Source organism: Podarcis bocagei (genome assembly GCF_964188305.1).
Source record: "Podarcis bocagei genome assembly, chromosome: 9".
NCBI lineage: Eukaryota > Metazoa > Chordata > Lepidosauria > Squamata > Lacertidae > Podarcis > Podarcis bocagei.
The window spans coordinates 2663386-2688399 of NC_138134.1; the positions used below are offsets into that span (position 1 = coordinate 2663386).

At 47.9% G+C, this 25014-nt stretch overlaps 1 protein-coding gene across 1 annotated transcript in view; it reads left to right on the forward strand.

Moving 5' to 3' along the window:
- Positions 1 to 21237, forward strand: part of ETFA (electron transfer flavoprotein subunit alpha) — a 42342-nt gene extending 21105 nt beyond the window's left edge. Inside the window, exons 10-12 of the mRNA XM_081207900.1 lie at positions 4716 to 4781; positions 9061 to 9141; positions 20965 to 21237. Coding sequence (XP_081064026.1) covers positions 4716 to 4781; positions 9061 to 9141; positions 20965 to 21000 — 183 coding nt within the window. The 3' untranslated portion in view covers positions 21001 to 21237. The remainder of the gene's footprint in view (positions 1 to 4715; positions 4782 to 9060; positions 9142 to 20964) is intronic.
- Positions 21238 to 25014: the final 3777 nt, after the last annotated feature.

Here is a 25014-nt window from a genome sequence, read left to right on the forward strand (position 1 = left end):
ATAACTTTGGTTTCCTTAAAAAAAGCTCAACTTTGGTAGATCAGTTTTTTATAGTGGGAGTAGATCGCTGTCTCTTGAAAGTTGGACATGCCTGTTCCAGGCTAAATTTAGACCAATAAATAGCAACTTGCCTATGAAAAGGATTGACTTGATTGTTGATGAACTGTATACAAAAATTTAACAAGAATCTGCATGTCACATGGCTGAGATTTTACTTTCGGCAAGCATGTCTTAAACAATTGCATCAGGTTAATTGAGTAAATCTCATTTTTTTCAGTGGATTGAAAATTGAAATCTGATTGGAAGGGATATAAGGAGCAAGTAAAGTTGTGAGGGAAACTCTTGTTCACGATGGTGGGGGAGAGTATTTTGTCATGGATGCTTTTATTACTCTATTTATAGGCTTCAGAACTGGCCTAGTGGGGAATTCAGCTGATATGGAGTAGGGTGTGTATTTGAGGCAGGTTGGAAGAGATTTTGACTGATGCCACTGCTTCTCTGCTAATGGTTGGGAGATGTCAAAGGGAATGGTTTTGAAAGAAGATAGCCACATTTTTCTAACTGTTTGCCTTTAATTATGCTTTCACTGATTTCAAGAGATATCTTTGCTTTTGGCCCTTTAAAAAAACTCCTTCCTGTGCTAACCACAGACATACACTAGTTTGTTGCAGACCACTCTGGAAAGCTTGGCAGCCTGTTGAGTTCCTTTAAGTGGAGTAGAAGCTTTCTCAAAATGCACTCGTCTTGCTCTGTGAACAAATGGCCAGTTTGTTCAGATACGTTAAAAGTGCGCTCAGTTAGCAGCATAGTCCTTTGGGAATGTTCTTAGAAGTAAAACATTAAAAATGATTGTACTTAGTTGACTGAGGGGTGAAAAAAAATTCCCCATTCAATAGGAATGTTGTCTGAAATGGTTTCATTATAATGTGGGACTTAAAGTCTGAGCTGTGCAAATAAGTGGTCCCTACCATTTGAGATCTCAGCCTACAGCATTGTGGCCTGGGACTGCTGTGGTATGGATTGCTACATTGCTGGGCATCTTGGCCATCACCCATGTCGTCCTCGTTCCGAACTATTTCCTGGCACCAAAATGTGCAGAGCTGAGATAATAAATGAGCTTTGTCATATCTTGCTTAATCCTGAAGGGTTTTTGGCCACCAGAGAACTGTTCTGTCAACATGTTCACAGGCACCTAATGTATCTCTCCTCCTAATAGTGAACTTGGGTGATAAGTGTGGACAGAAATGGAGCCAAGATGGGGCCTCTGAGGAACAAGAGGGAAACATCTGTATGTTTGGTGGAACCCTGAGGTTAGCAGAAAGAGGATGAAATATTTAGAAAATTGCTCCAGCGGACTGGGACGGAACATGTTCTGTAGCTGCAGTCTTAGTCAAAAAAGAAAAACCGAGGTTCCTTGGTGAGTGGGAGGAGAATAAATTGGGCTGTTGGAGGAAGGTGGTGGCTGGAGCACTCCTGAAGAGGAAGCACTCAACCTTGTGTTGGGAATGAACCAGCGATTTTTCAACAAACAAACAGCACGGTCAGCTTGATAATAAGCCCTCTTGGTTTAAAGCTTATTTTGAAACTGACCGGAGTTTCTTTTTTAAGATCCCTGGTTCCTGTGGTTAAGCTTGACAGAAGTCCTCATGGCTGTGTGAGTAGAGTGGGGAGTTTATGACTGACACTTCACTTGGAATTGCGATGGCTTCTTTGCATACTTATGTATCATGGTTTGGCAGTACATACACACCAGTCTATTATTTAAATATTAAATATTTATCTTATACCTCAACGATCTTGGCATTCATTCTGCTTAGCAAGTTGTGACTCTAATAGAGTACATTCTGGAGCTCCTTACTGTAAAATTTATGTAAAGATGCACATGATAACTAAATTAAGTTCTCAGAACTGATAGTTTGCTGTTTGGGAGGAGGGAATTTGGGTATTTTATTAATGGGCCAGGAGTGATGTTGATGGTGCAAAGGTTAAGTCAGTGCTGTTAACAGATTTGGGGGGGAAATGCCCATTTCCTCTGAATGCGCAGCAGCGTTGTCTTGCTTTTTTGAGCCACAAACTTCAAAGAGCTGTTTGTATGCAGCTGGGACTGAATTTTCAGGTTCTCTTTCTCTGACTTGCTAAAAAGCTGAAGACTGACAGCCCCTTTCATCCTACATTATCCAGTGTGGCTTTTAAGTCCAAGAGAACCGTGTTCTCAAATTGATGCTCTGTTCCTCAGGGGTTGGTGCAGAAACATTAAATTGTACTAAAATATTCATATGAGAGTGCATTTAGCTGAAAGCAATTGATGTGCTTTTCCCACGAGAGCAAAAAGAAACGCTGTATGGCCCTGCACTCAAGCAGACACCCTAAGCACGCTTAAGAGTAATCACGTGTCCCGGCTGATCAAAGCCCCATATAAGTTCTTAAAGTGAAAAGGATTAGAAAGGGATGAAATTGTTTGACCTGGCAAACTCTATAGTGATGTGAACTACTTCACAGCTTGGGATTTGAGCAGTTTTTTCCAGTGCAATGTGGGCTCATGCAATATCCACATTTTCCCTTGCTTAATTGCTGCTTCTTCGCTCTGCAGATTCAACGGGGCTGCATGGGGGGTGGTTAGAGGGCTCCACAGATATTGGCTTCACTTATTAGCCAACCATTGTTTGCAGTTTCCATTCCGCACACACACACACACACCCTGGTTGCCTGGCATCTGCAGAGAGAGAGAGAGAGAGAGGTGCATTTGGCCCAATATTGTTGAATCTGAGTGGGAGAGACTTCCAGGTTTGAGGCAGAGAGCTGTTCCCATCACCTGCTGAGCCTTTTAACTGGAGTATCTGGTAATTAAGTATTGGACCTTTTACATACAAAGCATGTGGTCTTCTGATTCTTCTCCGAAGATAAGAAACCACATTTATTTCTCATATGGCTTGGAAGAGATTCTCCAAACTGCAGTGCAATTGAGAACTCTGGGATGTTCCCTGTGTGCTCCTGGCTGTTCTGCTCTCTATATGGCCAGGGTTCCTGTTGAGCTTGCAAGCGGATTTGTTGGCACCTTCATAAGGAAAATATAAATATTTAACCCAGAGAGCATAGCACATTGCAAATTGCACTGTACTACCACTGCAGGGATTATAGCTTACTGTGACAGGCAGATTTGCTGTTACAAAAGTTTTGGGTGATGGTTGGTCTTAGAACCACATAATAGGTGTGTGTGGTGCACATGCACGTGCGCGAACGCGCGCGCGCACACACACACACACACACACACAGATTCCAGATGTGCTTAAGGCATTCAGAAACTTGTTAAATTGCCACCTGTTGTTTCTTTACTAATCCGTATGATTGCCTAACTTTGTATTAATATGTCAAATTCTGCATGCACAAAAACAGACCTCTACACATTTCTTGGCCACCATTGCCCAGTTAGTGCAGCCTTATCACAGCAATGCATTGTCAGCAAGATCCACAAGTGCAGAATTCCCGTCAGGGTCTTGACTCTATTTAAAGTGTTTTGTTTTGTGGGACCCACCTCTCTTGTTGAATCTATACGATTTTGTTTTGGTTGTAACTACCAAAGCCTCGCTTGCTGATGCCACTCTTTGATTCACTTGGGTCCCAAGCCATTTAGAGCTTTGTATGCTAGTACTAACACCTTGAACTGGGCCATGCTGCTTGCTGGCAACCGTTGCAGTGCTTTCAGGTCCAGTGGTACGTGGTCTCATGGGGCTGCCCCACCTAGCAGCTGCATTCCAAACTAGTGGCAGTCCCTGGAATGTCTTCAAGGTCAGCTCCACATACATTGCATTATAGTAGTCCATGTGGGATCTCACCAGAGCATGGACAGCTTCAGTAAAAAAATGTTACTTTTACTTACTTTCATAATTGAAATTGTTTTATTTATTTTTATAAATGTATATTATATTGTTGTAACCCAGCCTGGGCAGAGGAGGAAGAAATAGTATAAATAAATAGGGTGCAAGCCCTGTCATTGGGACTTTACTGCTGAGTAAACATGTGTGGAAATGCTTTTAGAAGTCAATGGATAAGAAATTTGCTGTGGGGTACAGTTGCTTTCTGAATCTTACATGGTCTGTATGCCTATTTCTCCCCTAAACATTGAGTTAAAAGGCTTCAGTGTCAGTGAACGAGCAGCTAAAATGACAGATTGAGAATTGCTTTGCTGGATCCTCCCTTCTTAGGATCACGATGTTTTGACATGTTGGGCGGTGACTGATATGGTTTCTTCCCACAGCAAGTAGAATCATAAAATTGTAGGGTTGGAAGGGACCTCAGGGGTCATCTATCTTACCTCCTGCAGTGCAGGAGTCATAGCTAAAGAATCTTTGCCAGATGGCCATTCAAGGAGAGTCCATCACTTTCTGAGGGAGTCTATTCGAACAGCTCTTATCGTCAGAAAATTCTTCCTGGTGTTTAGTCAGTATTTCTTGCAATTTCTATCCATTGATTTAGGTCCTACCCTCTGGAGTGGAAGAAAAGGAGCTTGCACCATCATCTATGTAATAGCCATTTTCAAATAACTGAAGAGCAATCACATAGATGATGGAGCGAGCTCCTTAAGCCAGAAAGAATATTGAGGAGCAGAAGCAATGTAGACTGAACCTAAGTCACCCACTGGTAAAAATTTGTTTGTAGAATGCATTTTCCCACTAGTTTGAATCTTTATTTCAATTCTATTCTGTTTTCTGTTTCAGGAACTTTATATTGCTGTTGGAATATCTGGAGCAATTCAGCATCTAGCTGGAATGAAAGACAGCAAGGTACTATAGAAAAGTTTATTGGTCATAGTCAAAGCAGAGACAAGCTTCTTTTGGGTGGTGGCAGTTGAGTAAAATATAGAAATAGAATAGATTAATCCCATTCTAGAAAGTAAATCAGTTGTCAATATCACAACATTATTGCCAATAGTGCATTACAGTGTACACATTCCAAAATAAACAGAAACAGACCATTTGTAGAAGCAGACTGAATTTATAGCTTAAGCAAAACAGTTTCTGTTTAGAATCCTATGCCGTAGAGCTATATTCATATATTTCAGAATCTGACACATGAATTCATGCATAACAATGTGCAATTTGAATTATGGACTTACTATTCCATAAAGTAAAAGACGCTTTTTGAATGTTCCATCATTTATCCACTCAAATGGAAACCCTATTATAAAATGATAATAAAACTTTAAAAGGTTTAACTCATTAGTAGCTGAAATGTTTTTCAACTATGTTTTTCCACAAGACTTGTTCAGATTATCTTTCTGTACCTCCAGTGGAAGATGGGTTTCATTATCTCTGAAACAAGAGCTTCCCTGCCTTTTTAAGAGGCAGTTTAATGTGAGAAAATTCACATGTTGAAGCATGAAAACTATAAAATAATTCTGTGTCTTCGCTGTATGTCCCAGTTTTCTTTTTTGTGTTCTCTGATGTGCTTTGTTTTCTCTTTGAATTGTGAAGAGTCAGACTATTTCTTGTCATTAACAAATCATCCTAAAGACATTGGAGCCATGTAGTCAAATAGATATGTCTGGGCAGAACAATGCAACACTCCTTTTTGGGACATAGTTTCAGTACCTGAATAGTGTCACAGACACACACACACCACTGTGGAGACTGCTGGAAAAAAATTGCCCATAGTGGTATATGACACACCAGCTGAGGTGCCTCTTACCTGTTCATTAGCCCAACTCATGTAGCTGATACTCTGGGCAAAGTGGCTTTTAAAACTCCTCCTCCTGCTTGGAGTCTCAGAAATATTTGTTGATGGTTAGTGCATTGAGGTTGCATCCAGTGTTCATCTTACTCAGAGCAGACTCGTTGATACGAATGGGCATGAAGAACTTTCATCCATTAATTTTATTGGTCAGGACCCTAAGATTATTACCCTATATAAAATTACTTGGGGAGGAAACCCCATTGAACACAGTAAAACCTTATTTTGGGCAGATTCCATGTTGGTCTGACGCAGTCGAAATAAATAAATAAATAAAATTAAAATTGTCCAGTAACACCTTAGGGACCAACTAAGTTTGTTCTTGGTATAAGCTTTCGTGTGTATGCACACTTCTTCGGATATCTGAAGAATAACTTATTTTGGGCAAATGTGCACAGGAGTACAGTACAATTCACAAAGTGACTTATCTGAGATAAACAAGAGAACAATTTGCCCTCTTTCACATGAACAGCACTTTGAGAGACATAATTAAATGGCAGAAATGGCAAGAATGAGCATTTTAAAGTGAAGGAACTATGGTTTAATATTTAGGCGGAAAGGAATCTAGCAAAATGATGCTCCTGCCAGAATGGTGAAATTGGTGGAGGAAGATTGTTGATGCTGCAGTTTTCATTCTTAAACTCTATGTCGTTAAGATAGTTTTCTGCTCCGTATGATTTTTTTGTGGGGAGGAGGCATTAAAAGTCAATATGGAAAGGAACATCCAATTCATGTTCCATCTTGTGTGCTGCTCCCTGACTGGCTTGGACTATATTCAACCATCTTTTTTGTCACGACCATCTAAACAGATGATTCCACCAGTAATGCTAGGGAAAATATTCACCCTCTAATACTCAAGCAGAATGATCTGTCTGTAATGATGGTGAAGGAACTGTCCTATCCAAGCCCTGCTGGGTTGGAAGCTGGTGGGGTGGGCAGCTTTTTCCCTTGGCTGGGAGATTCACTCTGCCATCTCCAGGGCTGGTACATGTTTCTTCCTGGTTTAGAAGTTTCCCTGGAGAACAAGGGAGCTTTTAGGTCTCTCTCTCCCCCTTGCGCCATTGGAACACAGATGGCATAAGTGGGGGTGGGGGTGGGTTTGCAGCTGCAGGGGTTTCTGTGACCACAAGGGGATCTCTAAGGTGAATCTTCCTTTTCCTGTGGCCCCTGGGCTGCCCTCCTGGCGGGAACCACTGGTTTGCGCCCTAAGGCAGGGGTGGATGATATCTGGTTTCCAACATCGCAGTGTATCACCAGCTAAACATCACGATATACCAATATATCACCATGTCTGAAATAAGGATGGAGCTATGTAGAGGCACTGGCTGAGCTCACTGTTCCCCCCACATTGTGATTTTTGCATAGCACATACACACATCATGATTAGCAGTATAATGCCAGGTCAAAAATTTTGAAAACGATATCACAATACGGCCTTTTGTCTGGTTTTGGATGATATACCAATATATCCCCCAATATATCCTAAGGCTTCAATGATCTACACACATGCTCAGCTCAGTGGGACAGAATTCTGAATAGACATGCTGAGAAATGTGCTGTAAATTGCTTTGGCACTGGACTTGAATAAAACAAATCTTTTATCACTTCAGTAAGTTGTGCTATTTCTGTCCACTGCTTTGGGCATTGAAAATGCCATTTTTTTAAAAAAAGATGTTCAAATATGTTTTGCTAGAGTTTTTTTTCCTGAATATTGTTATATATTTGAACTCGCAGAACATATTTTTGAGAGCTTAAACTTTATTTTACTTTTACTTGAACTGTGCCCCACTTCTGTGTGTTTATCAGACCCTAGACAGAGTTGGGTTGTATCTGCTCAAACAATGTGTGGAAGCAAGGGAAACCCTTCTGTAACCATGGCAACAATCTCCTGAGTGGATTTCCACCCTCCATGCTGTCAATTATCTGGCACTGTGAACTTGCACACTTTGAATATGTTTCTGAAAGTAGTCCACAAAGCTTTTTGCAAGCAAAATGTATAATTTATTTGTCGTTATGTCAAGGTAGAAAACCAGTATTTATTTATCTTTAAATAATGGAATCTCTCTGCTTTCCTCTCTCCCCTTAAAAACTATTTTTCATATCTATATGAAAAATAGTTCACTAAAAGTAAACTGTTGATAACTAGCAAATAAATATTATTGTAGGACAGTGGTGTTGCTGCTATTTGAAAGAGAAAGTAAAATGTCCCTTTGGAGGTACTTGAGCCGTACGTCCTTAGGCAGGTTCAAGAAACCTGTGACGGCTTTATTGAACCTCTCATGTTCAGAGGCAGTGTGCCACTGGACCTCAGCTGCAGAGGCGCTCTGTGACTTTTCTGTCCTCCTTGTGGACTTCCCAACAGCACCTGCTTGGTTGCTATGCAGAATGGAATACTGGACTAGATAGACCTTTGCTCTGAACCAGCAGGGCTGCCCATGTGTTTTGAAGCCCTCAGGGATGTTGAAGGTTGCTCTTTGCACAATGGCTGCAATTTCTAATTATCTAGCCCACAGCCATAAGATTGTTGCAGTGATTCCAATCCAGTGGACTGTATCCAATACTGCAGCTCCTGCAACAGACTTCCAGGTGCAGGGTGGAGCTTCTTTCTCTCCAGTCCCCTCCAGCCCCCCCAATAGTCCCCCAAATTGGCTCCAGGGGGTTGGGGGAGATTCCAGAGTAGATCTGGCAGTGGGGGAAGGGGAACTGGGAGTCCTCTTGTCCCAGCTCAGAACTGGAATCAACCCATTGCCTATGCTTATTATTATTATCATCCCAGGTCTTTGATTCTCAGGCCCATCTTTTTAGATGTGTTGTTCAGCTTATCTCGAGGCTGGGAATGGGTCTTGTTGGACTCCAGCTCCCATCAGCCCCAGCCAGGAGGGCCAGTGGTGCTCCAGCCCTGCTTTAGAGTGAGAACGGAGAAGTTGAGAGAGCACTAGCAGGTGTTGGTGTTTTGCCTTGGGAGTTGCTTGTGATGAAGGGTGGTAGGCTGGATTTAAAGTGTGATCCTGGGCAGGCAAATAGAATTTCACCATGTGGCATTGCATGTGCCCAGTGTCTGGCTTGACACATGCATTGCCAACAGATTCTGGGGGGGGGGGAATTAAGATTGAGGCACCACAAGACAGGTTGTAAACATTCAGTTTTTTATTTCTGTTGTGAAGAGTGAGAAAGAACCTCCTTGAAGAGCAGCAGGGTCAGCCAAGGCTGGGAGCACGGAACAGGCGGTTGGGCAAGTGGGTCTCCTCCCACTCTGTGATTCTGTGACTGCAGAGAAAGCCACCAATAACTTGTACTCCATGAGTAATCTCCCTCTTTACTTTCTTTTTTCAGACAATAGTAGCTATCAACAAAGATCCAGAAGCACCAATATTCCAAGTTGCCGATTATGGTTTGGTAGCCGACTTGTTTAAGGTGAGTTTTGTTGTGGGGGAATCAACCTGATTACATTCCAAAAGTTGCTGGGTTAAAGCTGCCTATCAGTCCTCACGGACGGAAACAGAGATTGAATGTGTGCTGATCACTTTCCTTCCACTCTCCAGTACTTCAAGCTTTAGAAGTGTTTCCTTCACCCACCTCAATCCAAGTAAGGCTGTTTGGGATGGGCACTGATTTTGATAGCCCTGCAAAAAGTCATTATGTCATAGACCTTGCTCTTTAGGATCTTGAAACCTCGTATGGCAAGGGTTATATTCAATGAATCTGCCAATATCTATGTAGCCCCTTTCAGCAGCCAGCACCGCCTCCCAAATGGGGTTATACAGCCTTGACCATATGTGTTAAGGTAAAGGTAAAGGGACCCCTGACCATTAGGTCCAGTCGTGGCCAACTCTGGGGTTGCGGCGCTCATCTCACTTTATTGGCCGAGGGAGCCGGCGTACAGCTTCTGGGTCATGTGGCCAGCATGACTAAGCCGCTTCTGGCGAACCAGAGCAGCGCACGGAAACGCCGTTTACCTTCCCGCTGGAGCGTACCTATTTATCTACTTGCACTTTGATGTGCTTTCGAACTGCTAGGTTGGCAAGAGCAGGGACCGAGCAACGGGAGCTCACCCCGTCACGGGGATTCAAACCACCGACCTTCTGATCAGAAAGTCCTAGGCTCTGTGGTTTAACCCACAGCGCCACCCGCGTCCCTGACCATATGTGTTACATGATACTTAATAACATGTGTCAAGGGCTGCCTCAGGTCTCAGCTCACAAAAGACCAACGCCAAGCTCTTCTTATATACAAGGATGTTTATTGCAGTTCATTATTGGTTCCACAACCGAGGCGTGCAGCCCCGCGTCTTTTAGCCTAGACGTTTGAAGTCCCCTCTGAGTCGGTCCCGCCTCTACACCAGCTTAAGAGGCTTGTGCTAGACCACCTCTTCCTGTCCTTTCTTTTCCGCAGGGTCTTCCTGCCCCCCTGGGTTCCTTCCCTCCTGCTTTCCCCTGACGCGGATCCCTCAGATGCCTGCTCCCCCCTCCTTCGTGCTTTGGGGCCAGGCTCCTCCTCCGGGCTCTCTGCATTTCCGCGTGCCTCCACATTTGAACTTGGCGCGCGTTCGCTACCCCTGACCTTCCTTTTGACAGCTACACTACTCCCTGTACTACTCTCCGCCCCTTCCGGCAGGACGTCCTGCCCCGATCTCCTTCCCCTGTCTCCTTCCTGCTCTGCTCCGTCTGTCACACTGGGAACTCCACCCTTCTCACTCCGTTCCTCCTGGGAAGCCGACCCCGATCTCCCACTCCCACTCGGGGTCTCCCTGCTGCTTCCCTGCTCCTGGCATGTCCCCCCTGTGACCCCCCTTGGCTTGACCAGGGGCGCCCCCTTCTGGGAATCCTCCGATTCACTTGAGAGACTCATGGCAGACCTCAAGTCATTGTCATCCTCTTCCTCACTGTCTTGGGTTTCTTCCCCATCGCTCTCCGTCTCCCCCCTCACCTGTGCCTCTGTCCCTGAACCCCTGACAACATGTTTCCTATCTTATTAGCAGAATGGAACTATATGAAAATTCTGCAGGCAAGGGGTTGACCACAATCTGCATTAACTGAAGCAAGGCTTGTATTTGAGAGCAAATGGCTGTACAACTTTATTTTAGCAGATTACAATTTACATGCAACAGCAATGGCCGGAATCTTGAGCCCTCCCCTCCCGGTGCTCTGTTTTCTTCTCCCAGTAGCTTGGCCAAGGACAGAGGGAGATTTGCTTCTCTCTACTCCCACTCCTGGGCTGCAGGTTAAGATGGTAGGAGGAGGTACACTCTGATTTTGTGCCAGTGTACATTCCTACCTTCCTTAGAGGTGAGGATGCCCCTGCATAACTGTAGTGCCCCCTGGAGGGACCAGTGGGAAGAATGCATTCAAAGTCAGGAAGCAGAGTGCAATTCCCCCCTCTTCCTCCACCTCCACTGGTGAAGTTGAATATGGTCTAGAGCTTCTCAGCAAGCCAATGTAAATAAAAACTCTGCCAAGGATGGGGAACCTCTGGCCCATGGGGCAATCTGGGCCTGCCAAGGGGTCCAACTTGGCCCAAACCTTGCCTGCTTTCATGGAAAGCCCTCCCTCCACTGATCCCTACAGTCTCCAAAAAGGACCAGTGTGAGGCAAGCTTTCCAAATAAATGGGGTCTGCTTGCTTTTGCTGCCCATGCAAGGCCAGCTTTCCCCCCTTGATTACCCCATCATTCTGTGATGAAGGACCAGTTATGTGCATTGCAGCACTCTCAACACTCTCCCTGCCTTAAAACATCTTTAAAGGAAGTGGGAGAAAAGGCTGCTTCAAGGAACACTGCAAAATGTTTCCCAGGCACTCCCACACTCCTTTTAATCTCTGATTGCAGGGCAATGATTTTGACAGGTGGGTGGGACAACTCACTTGATGATGATGATAAATCATGTGACATCATGTATCTGACAAGTGGGTTGCCCTGACCACCTGTCACAGTTGGCCTGTTGGGTGAGGCAAGGTAAACCAGAGCCAAAAAAGGTCCACACCCCTAGACTGGGCTAATGTGGCACTTTGGAAACAGAGGGTACGTATTATTTCTGGCACTATTGCCCCAACCACATAAATTCCACTGGCACCTGTTTTACCTGGATCTATATTGTGTTACCCCACCTCAATAATTGAGAAAAGTGTCAAAATCTCTTTGGCAACTGTGGCAGTGAAGGAACGAGCAGCAAGGGTGCAATCTTGAATAAAATATGGGGGGCACAGGTCAACCCCACCCCACATAATCGATCACAAGATACAGCATATGCACATCATTTGAGTGGCAATGTCCATCAATGGGGGGGGGGTGTCTGGCCCTTTCAAATATTTTTTGGGGGGGCCAAAGGGACCTCGGCCCATAGGAGTCAGCTCCTAATGGCAGCAGTCAGGTATCTTAAGGCTTTGTCTGTATGTGATGGCTCGTCCCTCGGTTAAACAATTCCACCTCTTTAGTTCTTAAATGTGCTCCTGGAAGGGCCACATCAGGCTAGATTATTGGGTGGGTGGCGCTGTGGTCTTAACCACTGAACCTCTTGGGCTTGCCTATTGTAAGGTCAGCGGTTTGAATCCCTGCGACGGGGTGAGCTCCCATTGCTCTGTCCCAGCTCCTGCCAACCTAGCAGTTTGAAAGCACACCAGCACGAGTAGCTAAATAGGTACCAGTGCGGCGGGAAGGTAAACAGCGTTTCTGTGTGCTCTGGTTTCCATCACGATTTTCCGTTGCGCCAGAAGCGGTTTAGTCCTCCTGGCCACATGACCTGGAAAGCTGTCTGTGGACAAACGCCGGCTCCCTTGGCTTGAAAGCGAGATGAGCGCTGCTGTCAGGGGTTTAGGAGCAGAGGCACGGGCAAGGGAGGAAACAGAGAGCGAAGGGGAGGAGGCAGAAGAAAAGATGAGTGATGACGACGACCCGAGATCTCCTAGTCTTTCCAGTGAATCAGAGGATTCACAGAAAGGAGCACCAGTGGCCAGGGCAAGGGGGGAGTCAAGGGGGGCACCCCAGGAAGATAGAGCCAGAAGGGACTCAGGGGGGAGCAGCTGGAAATCGGGACCAGCGTCACCGCCAGGAAGCAGGGAAGAGGAAGGGAGCCAGGGGGGAAGCGCTGGCAGCTCACCACAGGAGGGAGGGCATGAGTCAGGAGTGGCCACACCTCCATCGGGGAGCGAAGAAACGGTTAAGAGGAAGGTGGAAGGTTGGGCGCGCGCGCCAAGTTCAAATGCAGAGGAAGGCGGCGCAGTAAGCAGCCCCGAAAGGGAACCAGGTCCTAAAGCCCGGCGCAAGGAGGCAGGAGGGTCCGGGTCAGCGTCAGAAGAATCCCGGAAGGAAGAAGCCCCGGGGGGTAGAGGGACCCAGAGGAGGACAGTCAGGCGGAAAAGGTGGAGCAAGGCTAGGATATTAAGTTGGTGCACACGGGGCGGAGACTCAGACGGAGCTTCGCCGATCTAGCTACTAGACGTAGAGTTTGCGCGCAGCAGCGTGAGAATGGAAACTGTAATTCAATAAAGACTTTTACTTAATGATCGCTGGCTAGCGTGATCCTCTGTGAGCTAGGATCTTCAAGCAGCTCTGACAGTAAGCTCCGTCTCACCATTGTGGGCATCTACAGCCTCGAGGAGGGGAGAGAGACAGGTGCCTACTAGCGAGCTCACGAACGGCAGACGACATGACGGCTGAGCAGCAGATAGAGGACCTCAGAAAAGCAGTGACACAACTGAACGCCGAGGTTCTCGCATCCAGGAAGAGAGAGGAGGAGGCAGCTGCCGCCTGCAGGGATCTCCAGGTCAGGTTAGACGTGCTGACAAAGCAGACACCCCGGCAGGAGGGAATTGGGTTGGCGAGACGGACAGGCGGGCTGGTCTCTCACTTCGATGGGAACCTGCAACAGTATCCCAACTTTAGAGCCGACGTACTGTGTGCACTGCAACTGCTGCATAAAGACTTTAGAGATGAACAAGAGAGAGTGGGGTTCATCATGTCCCATCTGCATGGGGATGCGAAAGCATGGCTACGCAATTTATGGAGAGATAAGGATCCGGCGCTCCAGAATGCGGATGCCTTTATTAAAGCGATGGATGGGTGCTTTTTATCAAGTATTGACGTGGATCTTGCACGGAAGGAGGTGCATGGGCTGAGACAAGGGAGGGCCAGCGTCAGGCAGTATCATGCCCGCTTTTTCGCCTTGGTCAGTGCCCTGGAATGGGACAGAGATTCGGCTCCTGTAAGAGACCTCTTTTGGGAGGGGCTGCACAACTCGATTAAAGATGAGATCGCGAGGGGGGAGAGACCCCGAACCACCCAGGAGGTCGTTCAGAGGGCACTGGCAGTGGGGGTGAGGCTGGAAGGACGTCCGTGGAGCAAGGACGAAGGGCGTGGAGGGCGCGAACCAGCCGGGGGCCCCTCCTTCCTTCCCAGAGAAGCAGCGCGGGCGCAATCCACGCCTCCGCCAGGAGGAGGAGCCGAACCTATGGAGGTTGGAGGTGCAAGGGCTCAGTCAGCAACCAGAGCCCTAGCACCGGCAGCAGTGAAAGCGAAGCCTCCTAGAGGGAACAGGAAGTGTTACGTCTGTGAGGAACCAGGGCATATGGCAAAAGAGTGTCCCCAGAGGCCCCACAAGCTCACTGCAGCCTCAGCAATGGTGACTGCAGCAACGCAGCAAGGAGGACCACAGCAGGGAAACGACGCAGTCTGGCTGGAGGAAGAGGCACTGGGGCCCAGCCAGACGTGTTAGTGACGCAGTCCCCAGAGATTTTACAGCCCGTGAACCCCCTCCCGCCCAAACCAGTAGTGAGGCTCACAGCATCTCTCCAGCTGCCCAATGGAATCACCATAGACGTGCCAATCACCATTGACTCAGGCAGCAATGCGGACTTTATAGGGCAGGACTTTGTCGACAGGCACGCTGTGCAGTTGCTGCCGGCCACACTGCCCCTGCAGGTTGTCACGGTGGATGGCAGGGAGCTGCTCGGGGGGCAAGTGGTGAAGCAGACGCCACCAATGGTGATGCGACTTGGGAATCACAGAGAAATCATCAGCTTCAACGTCACTCAACTATCTGACACGCCCGTTGTATTGGGCATGAGTTGGCTGGACAAGCACAGCCCAACGATGGCTTGGTACCAGAGGCAGCTGACCTTCGGCTCTTCCTTTTGTGCTGAACACTGCATCGTGCCCAGGCAGGAAGGAGAGGAAGAGGAGTCACAGCTGCTGCTAGGCACGCTGCAAGCGATTCCCCACAAGTACGCTGAATTTTTGGAAGTTTTCTGCGAGAAGGAGGCAGACAGGCTACCCCCTCACAGACCATATGACTGCAAAATTGACCTGCTGCCGGGGGCGGCGCTGCCTAAAGGGAGACTGTATTCCATGTCAGAGGACGAACTGCAAGAACTCAAGGAGTTCATTGATCATAATTTGCAGCGCGGCTTCATCCGGGAGTCCAAGGCAGTGGGGGGCAGTCCCGTATTCTTTGTTAAGAAGCGGGACACGCCCCAAAAGAGACTCGTAGTGGATTACAGGATTTTGAACAGTGTGACTAGGCCATCGGACTTCCCCATGCCCCGAATTGACGACCTCCTCGCAAAGGTACGGAAGGGCAGAGTGTTCACCAAGTTGGACCTGCGGGGGGCGTACAACCTCATTCGCATGCGGGAGGGTGATGAGTGGAAGACAGCCATGTTCACGCCACTGGGGACCTACGAATATAGAGTTATGCCTTTTGGATTGCAAAATGGCTCCCACGTTTTTCAAGCATTTATGCATCACGTGTTGGCGGGACTTCTCTACAAGACGTGCGTCTGTTTCTTAGATGACATCCTGATCTTTTCGGAGTCGCAGCAGGAGCATGACAAACACGTCAAGGAAGTGCTGAGCAGGCTAAAGCAACATAGGCTCTACGCCAAGCTGGAGAAGTGCCAATTTGACGTGACGGAGGTGGATTTTCTGGGCTACAAGCTGTCTGACAAGGGGCTCGCCATGGACAGCGCCAAGGTGCGAGCGGTGTTGGATTGGAAGAGCCCGCGCAACCGGAAGGAGGTCCAACGGTTTGTCGGCTTTGCGAACTTCTATCGCAAGTTTATCAAGGGCTTCGCGATGCAGACGGCGGCCATCACTGACACGCTTAGCTCCAAGAAAAAGAAGTTCATTTGGACAGAGCAGGCGGAGCAGTCCTTTCAGGCACTCAAGCGTCTCTTCGCGTCGGAAGAGCAGCTGCTTCATGTCAACCCCAGCAAGCCGATGAGGGTGGAGACAGACGCTTCGGACAGAGCCGTGGGGGCGGTCCTGCTGCAGAAAGACCCGCAGGGGGTGTGGCGACCGGGAGCGTTTTACTCCAGGAAGCTCAGCAAGTCCGAGCAGAACTACACCATATGGGACAGGGAGTTGCTGGCCATTCACGCAGCGTTCAAGGCGTGGAGGCACTTTCTGATCGGCGCCAAGCACACGGTGCAGGTTTGCACGGACCACAAGAATCTAGAGCACTGGCGCACGGCACAGTTCCTGAACCAGAGGCAGATACGTTGGGCTGAGTTCTTTGCGAACTTCGACTTCCGAATAGAGTATGTCCCGGGGGACACCAACATCATGGCAGACGCTCTCTCCCGTAAGCCACAGTATCTGGAGGACGCAACACCAGCGGCCGCCATGCACATCTTCGCACCGACAGTGTGGGCGTGCGCCGCGGCGACCGTGGACCTAGAGGCGGTGCGACGAGCGTTGCAGGATGACTCCTTCGCGCAAGCAAAGATGGCAGAGGTGCAAAGGGGCAAGGCAGCGGCCGACGGTTTCCAGCTAAGAGATGGATTGCTCATCCGTAAAGGGGCCATCTACGTGCCGGGAGACGAACTTCGAGCCAAGGTGCTGCAGCAGCTGCACGACGCGCCCACGGCCGGGCACTTTGGCAAGGAGAAGACGGTGGAATTAGTAGCCAGGGATTTCTGGTGGCCTGGAATGAGAGGGGAGGTCGCAGACTACGTGGCGAGGTGTGACACCTGCCAGAGGGCCAAACCAGTGCACAAACCGCCGGCCGGACTGTTGGAACCCCTGCAAACTCCGGTCGAACCTTGGGAAAGGGTGGCCCTGGACTTTGTCACGGATCTGCCCAGCTCAAGGGGCAAGACGGCAGTGCTGGTGGTGGTGGACCTGTTTTCCAAGATGGCCCATTTCATTCCGTGTGCTAAGGTGGCCACGGCGGAGCAAACCGCCAAACTGTTCATAGACCACGTGTTCAAGGTTCACGGTCTGCCACGGTCTATTCTGTCCGACCGGGGGCGGCAGTTCATCTCGAATTTCTGGCAGAAGCTGATGGGCTTCCTGAACGTCAAGATCAACCTGGCGTCGGCGAGACACCCGCAGACCAACGGGCAAGCGGAGCGGGTCAATGCCATCATGCAGCAGTACCTGCGATGTTATGCAAATCAACAGCCTGCGACGTGGGTGGATTACCTGCCGCTTGCCGAGTTCGCCTACAACAACACGAAGCACGTGTCCACGGGGGTCACGCCGTTCTTCGCCAACAACGGAAGGCACCCCAGAACCTTCCCGGGACTGGAAAGAATGGGGGAGGGGGAGCCGCAGACAGCAGATGCGTTCGCGTCGGAGCTGCAGGAAGTCCACGATCAGCTGAGGCGCCACCTGGAGCTGGCCAAGCACGCATACAAGGTACAAGCAGACAAGCACAGAAGGGTTGGAGAAGAGCTCCACGTGGGAGACTGGGTTTGGTTAGCAGCCAACGCAGTGCCGGCCAGGTCGTTGGCCAAGAAGAAACTAGGGCATAAGCAACTGGGGCCCTACCAAGTCGAAGAGCAAGTCAACCCGGTAGCTTTCAGACTGGCACTTCCGGAGGGTTCCAGAATGCATCCGGTATTCCACAGATCGGTGCTCACTCCCTACAAGGCACCGCACAGGTTCCAGGAACCCGGAACGGCGCCGAGTCCGGCCAGAGACAGAACAGGGCACGCGGGAGTGGCACAGAAGGAGCGCATCAACGAAGTCACGGAGATTTTGGACTCCAGATGGGGGGAAGAGGGGGTAGAATACTTTCTCGCCAAGGAGGGCACCCCGGCCAGTGCGAACAGCTGGGTGCCGGGCTACGCCTTAGACGAACCTCTGCTCAAAGACGAGTTTCATGCCCTCTTCCCACATAGACCTATGCCAGCAGACTTTTTCGACGACTGGCTTTTCACGCCCACGCTTTCGGCCAGCACGTTCCGGGGGTTCGACTCGGACGAGGAACCGACACGAGACGTCCGTTCCCCGGAGGGGTCACCCTCGGGATCCGCCTCAGAACCCTCGTATTGGTGGGACGATAGGCCAGAGGAGCAGTTCCGCAGAAAGTGGCTGGAATGCTCAGGACGAGCAACGCCGCCAGGAGGAAGTGAGGGAGAGACGGACATGGACATTTTCGGGGACGACCCTGGTTTCGAGCACGGCGGCACAGAGATGGAAGCGGAGGTGACCGTCGTCGACGAGAGCAGGGAGGAAGAACCGGAAGACTTCAGATGGAGGCCCGCCACGGGAAGCGACCGATATCCGACGTTCGTCCCTTTGCAACAGCAGCCCCCAGCTCCAGCACCGGAAGGAGGGGAGGGGGGAATGGGGGGCTTCGAGGGGGGGATGGATGTCAGGGGTTTAGGAGCAGAGGCACGGGCAAGGGAGGAAACAGAGAGCGAAGGGGAGGAGGCAGAAGAAAAGATGAGTGATGACGACGACCCGAGATCTCCTAGTCTTTCCAGTGAATCAGAGGATTCACAGAAAGGAGCACCAGTGGCCAGGGCAAGGGGGGAGTCAAGGGGGGCACCCCAGGAAGATAGAGCCAGAAGGGACTCAGGGGGGAGCAGCTGGAAATCGGGACCAGCGTCACCGCCAGGAAGCAGGGAAGAGGAAGGGAGCCAGGGGGGAAGCGCTGGCAGCTCACCACAGGAGGGAGGGCATGAGTCAGGAGTGGCCACACCTCCATCGGGGAGCGAAGAAACGGTTAAGAGGAAGGTGGAAGGTTGGGCGCGCGCGCCAAGTTCAAATGCAGAGGAAGGCGGCGCAGTAAGCAGCCCCGAAAGGGAACCAGGTCCTAAAGCCCGGCGCAAGGAGGCAGGAGGGTCCGGGTCAGCGTCAGAAGAATCCCGGAAGGAAGAAGCCCCGGGGGGTAGAGGGACCCAGAGGAGGACAGTCAGGCGGAAAAGGTGGAGCAAGGCTAGGATATTAAGTTGGTGCACACGGGGCGGAGACTCAGACGGAGCTTCGCCGATCTAGCTACTAGACGTAGAGTTTGCGCGCAGCAGCGTGAGAATGGAAACTGTAATTCAATAAAGACTTTTACTTAATGATCGCTGGCTAGCGTGATCCTCTGTGAGCTAGGATCTTCAAGCAGCTCTGACAGCTGCAATCCATAGTTGCCTTTGACTGGACTTAACCGTCCAGGGGTCTCTTACCTTTACTGGACACACACCACTAGGTCAGCTCTGGTCAGGTAGGGGACTGGGCTGTACTCCATAGAAGGGGCATTTCCTTGTCTGACCTCTTGCCTCCAAGGATTTTTGCTAGAACTTCCTGGGCAGGGCAAGCTGGCTAGGGTTGAGATTCCAGCAAGCCAGACTCACTACCTTGCTCTTTGGCTCTGAAGACATGGCTGAACTGTGGTTGGGTATGTGCCTTGGTGTCTAAATTCATCTCTAGTAGTAAGGAAAGCAAAGGACTCCCATTGGGTCAACCCCATATCACGCTGGCCTCAGAGGATCACATTCATTTTTATTATTTTTACAATCTATGTTATGTCTTCCTAAATCTTAATCAGTTGGCTTCACCCATTACAGAATGTTACTAAAGTAAACACTAATATATAAGGAAGAGTGAAATGGCTTGCACCAAATCTAAGATTGGCTTAGTTTGTTATGTAAAGTGACAAGAGTGTGACTTTCCCAGAACGAAACAGTGCTGACATTTATTTCATGCCATCTTATATTTTGTGTTTGAAAATGCTTACTTGTGCTGCTGAAACGGCCGCTTGCCGTCTCAGTCTTTTTCTCTCCTCCCCCTTTGGGGTTCTCCTAGCATGTAATCTGTGCCCCTGGCATGGGTGCCTGGTGGTATATAGATGGAGGAGAGGCGGCAGAAACCCTGCCAGCACTTAATGCTATTCCTGAACTAATGCCTGTCGGCTTGGCAGTAAACATGGGCCTTTTAATAAGCTGGAGACAAAGTGACATTCGGAAGAAACAACATGTAGACAATTTCCTTAATAAATTTTGTACGACCACATTATTTCCACCTAATGGAAATGTAGATCTCTTAAATAATTGAGAGGCTTTATTCATCAGCTGGGATCTTGCTGAGTGAGGGCATCCTACAGCCCCTGGAAAGAGAAGGTAACTGATATTTACTAGGTAGCATTTCAGGTGTAGTCAGTAGGCCAATCCACCACCTGTTTTCATGGATTGCTGCTCTTCAGAAGACTAGTAAGACTCACCGTGCAGCATGGGCAGAGCTCAGTTAAGGGACAGATCTGCTACAGGTGCCAAGCTGCTGGCACCTGTCCCTCTGAAACACCGGCTTAGTTAAATGAGCTCTTCTGTCTGCCTTCATGGCCTGATTTTGCACATCCCACCACAAAGTTGCATTTGAAATAAAGTGGACTGCTTGCTTAGTGCTTCTTTGGTTTCTCAAAACTAGAGAAATAAAATCAGAACTCTGTTTTTCACATAAAATTTTTACAACATTCTACAGCAACAGTTCTGAGCTTTATAAATCAGCTGAAATGAAAGTTTGGCTATGCCGTAATTTGTTGGCTTTTTTAATACAAAGACTTCAGCATTGCATGCTAAAGCAGGGAGTGGGGAGCCTGTGGCCTTCCAGTTGTGGTCCAGTTACTGCTCTCATCATCTCTGCCCAGTAGCCACTCTCACTGCCACTAGGTGAGTCTGGATTTAGCAACCTGCTCTAAAGGGGTTTTTTTCTTGGCTGCAGCTGGGACAGGCTTTAGAGCCCAGTGCAGAAAGAAGTCTTCATGTTCAGTCATCCTGCTGATCTTGAGCATCGCAATCAGCAGCCATACACCTTTTGCATCTGTGACGGGCAGAACAAGCATACAATACCTTGAGTATCATGTAAACTTTGTGCTTGCTGTTGGTCAACACGTGGTGGTTTGTTCGTTTTTAAGGTCATCCAAATGTGCTTAAGTTTAGCTGCTTAAACATGTTTCTTAAGCTTTCATAACACTTCTAAGATGTTCCAGTTCTTTGCATATTTAAATTTAGCCTGCTTTTATGGCTTTTTCAGGTTGTTCCTGAATTGACAGCGGCATTGAAAAAGTGAAAACCTCAAGTATTCGGGCAGAAATGAATGTGACCAGCTTTGAAATGATCATTTTAAACAATTATTTTTAAATGAAACAAAAAATGTAATAACTGGTGATCTGTTGCCAAAATTGTATGTTCTAGGTGATATCTGAATGCCTTGTAATATATATTGTTTTTGCCTTTTTAGTTCCCATTTGACTACAAGCTATTTGATGAAGACTTTCTAATTCTGTAATAAAATATGCATCGGATACATTTTGTGTTGTACTTATGTGAAGAGGAATCCCCATGAATCATAGAATCAGAGTTGGATGGGACCTAGAGGGTCATTAGTCCAGCCCCCTGCAATGCAGGAATCTCAACTAACGCATCCATGACAGACGACCATCCAACCTCTGCTTAAAAACCTCCCAAAGAAGACTGTTTCACTGTCGAATAGCTCTTACCCTCAGAAAGTTCTTCCTGATGTTTAGTCGGAATCTCCTTTCTTGTAATTTGAAGCCAAGTCCTGCCCTCCAAAGCAGAAGAAAACAAGCTTGTTCCATCTTTCATGTTACAGCCCTTGAGATATTTGAAGATGGCTATCATATCTGGGTATGGTTAAACATACCCAGCTCCATCAACCACTCCTCATGCGGATTGGTTTCCAGACCCTTGATCATCTTGGTTGCCCTCCTCTGCACACGTTCCAGCTTGTCAACATCCTTCTTAAATTGTGGTGCCCAGAACTGGACACAGGACTCCAAGAGTGATCTGACCAAGGCAGAATAGAGTGAGACATATTACTTCCCTTGATCTGGACACTAGACTTCTGTTGATGCAGCCTAGAATAGCTTTTTTAGCTGCTGCATCACACTGTTGATCCATATTAAGCTTGTGGTCCACCAAGCCCCCATGATCCTTTTCACATGTACTGCTGGCAAGCCAGGTGTCCCCCTTCATATACCGTACTTTTCTGTGTATAAGACTGTTTTTTAACTGAAAAAATATGTTTAAAATCTGGGGTTGTCTTATACATGGTTAGTGGCTAGGGGTGGCATGGGATTGGTTGATGCCGCAAGTTGGAGATGTTATGCAGCGTGCTATTGGTGTCTGCTGCAAGGGGTGGTGTTGATTGGATGTCGCTGTGGCAATTGGGTGGGCAATAGGCTGCTTCTGCCATTGAGGGGACGACGTTTGGAGCCTGTTGCGACGCGCATGAGTGTTAAGTGTCGGCCAGGCAGGTGAGTGATTTTCGATACCCCCCCCCCAAAAAAAGCTCAACAACTGGGCTATCTCCCATTTTCTTAATTTTTAGTCCCCCAAAATAGATAGGGGTGTGTGTGTTATACATGGGGGGGGGTGTACACGGAAAAGACCATTATTTGTGAATTTGGTTCTTCCTGCCCAAGTGCAGAACATTACATTTGTCCCTATTGAAATTCATTTTGTTGGTTTGTGCCCAGTTTGCCAATCTGTTAAGTCATTTTGAATCCTGATTCTGTCTTCTGCAATATTTATCTACCCCTCCCACTCAATTCCTTAATCCAAGTCGTTTATAAAAATGTTGGACAATGGTGGGCCCAGGACGGGAACCCTGCAGGACCCCACTTGGCACTTTTTCCCATGCCTTGACATGTATCTACTATGCCCTGAAATATACTGACCAACTAACCAACTGTTGGTTGTTCAGTGGACAAGGACTGAACACAGAAAAACATGAGCAAACCCCGTGTCTTAAAATGACATTAATGTTGGTAACCCTTTGGGATTTCCTGTGTAAGCAGAATGTAGAAAGCTTGTTTGGCGAATGCATTTTGTTGCATGCACTGATTATAATAAAACATTATATTGTGTCAAAATGTCCAAATTATGCAGACAGATTTTGCACTGTCCTGCAGTTCTAGCACGTGAGACTAAACAGATTAAAGACGAAGGTAGCTTCCACTTCCAGAATGGATTTTGCTCCTGGTTCCCTCCCCCCATAAGTTTGAAGATATGACTGCTTATGATATACATGGCATGTTGAATCTACCTTTCTAAGCAATATGTCTTACAGTTCTTGAGTTTGAGGCTTTTTGGGGTGGGGGAAGGGAAGAACTAAAATTATTTACCACAATATACTTGCATGCACTGGTACAGTCCATCACCATTTGGGTTTATTTGCTTTGTTCACATTTTCAGTGTAGTTAGAATTCTAAGACTTAGCTGCTAATCTTCAAATATTGTTTGGAAATGCAACAATTATTCTCTTGTTGAAACAGAAGCTCTTAACACTTGGAAAAATTAGAATATATACAGTGGTACCTCGGGTTAAGAACTTAATTCGTTCTGGAGGTCTGTTCTTAACCTGAAACTGTTCATAACCTGAGGTACCACTTTAGCTAATAGGGCCTCCCGCTGCCCCCGTGAGATTTCTGTTCTCATCCTGAAGCAAAGTTCTTAACCTGAGGTACTATTTCTGGGTTAGCGGAGTTTGTAACCTGAAGCGTCTGTAACCCGAGGTACCACTGTGTGTGCTTTTTTTATTTATTTATAGTGATAGGCCTCCCCTGGTTCCTTTAATAAAGCTTCCTTAAAATAGTGCATCTAGCAATACAGCAGCTGCTTTAACAATAGGCTGTGGGTTGCAGGCCCAGAGGTCTGCTGTAGGCCCTTGGGAAAAATCTTAACCTGTGGATAGCATGTTGTCATCTTGGTTTTCCTCTCCACCAAGCCTGCGTGGTCACTAGGTTTTATTTTACCTTGGGCTCCTATCTCCTGCTCTGTCATGATCTGCATCTTTAATAAATAGATGACAGTTGGGCAGATCTGGTGCCTATCCTGGGAGTTGTGACTTCCACCCTATTAGCAGATCTAATCTGATTGTGACGTGATTAGACAGCCAACATAACACGGAGGTGGGGGGTGGGGGGAGGATGGTTAGCTGCTATAACCAGAACAGAAGCCTTAGAGACAGCCTGTCTGTGGTGGTTAGGCTTCAGAAGATAAAGAAACCACAAAGTTGAAAGAGACAAGAAGCAAAAAGGAGTCAGACAAAACAATCATGTAGGCCCAAAGGAAGCTTGTGAATGGTTTGCAATAAATGGTGTTGGTCCTGCAAAGCTGTATCTGGCTGTGATAAATGATTCAAGCCACTAGGAGCTAGATAGGAATATTCCCTGGTAGGCTATTGGAGGCATTTAGTTACAGAATGTGTAGGTGAGCTATGAAAGGAATCATTGATATTGTGCAAGGAGGTTCCACTGTATAGAAAGCTATATAATGCTCCATCTGTGTTCAGCCAGTTTATATCAGCAATTCCTTCCAGCTTCATGAGACATCAGCTGAAAATTAAAAGGGGGGAAAATGATTCTCTTCTCTCTTTATAATTCTCTGCCTTTATAATGGCAGTCCACTGGCCTGTCTTCAACTGGATGAGAGCTAATAAATTGAAGCTTAATCCAGAAAAGGCAGAGGAGGATGGATGGCGGCTAACAGATTGAGGTTGAATCCTGACAAGACAGAAGTACTGTTTTTGGGGGACAGGAGGCGGGCAGGTGTGGAGGATTCCCTGGTCCTGAATGGGGTAACTGTGCCCCTGAAGGATCAGATGCGTAGCCTGGGAGTCATTTTGGACTCACAGCTGTCCATGGAGGCACAGGTCAAATCTGTGTCCAGGGCAGCTGTTTACCAGCTCCATCTGGTACGTAGGCTGAGACCCTATCTGCCTGCGGACTGTCTGGCCAGAGTGGTGCATGCTCTGGTTATCTCCCGCTTGGACTACTGCAATGCGCTCTACGTGGGGCTACCTTTGAAGGTGACGCGGAAACTACAACTAATCCAGAATGCGGCAGCTAGACTGGTGACTGGGAGCGGCCGCCGAGACCATATAACACCGGTCTTGAAAGACCTGCATTGGCTCCCAGTACGTTTCCGAGCACAATTCAAAGTGTTGGTGCTGACCTTTAAAGCCCTAAACGGCCTCGGTCCAGTATACCTGAAGGAGCGTCTCCACCCCCATCATTCTGCCCGGACACTGAGGTCCAGCGCCGAGGGCCTTCTGGCGGTT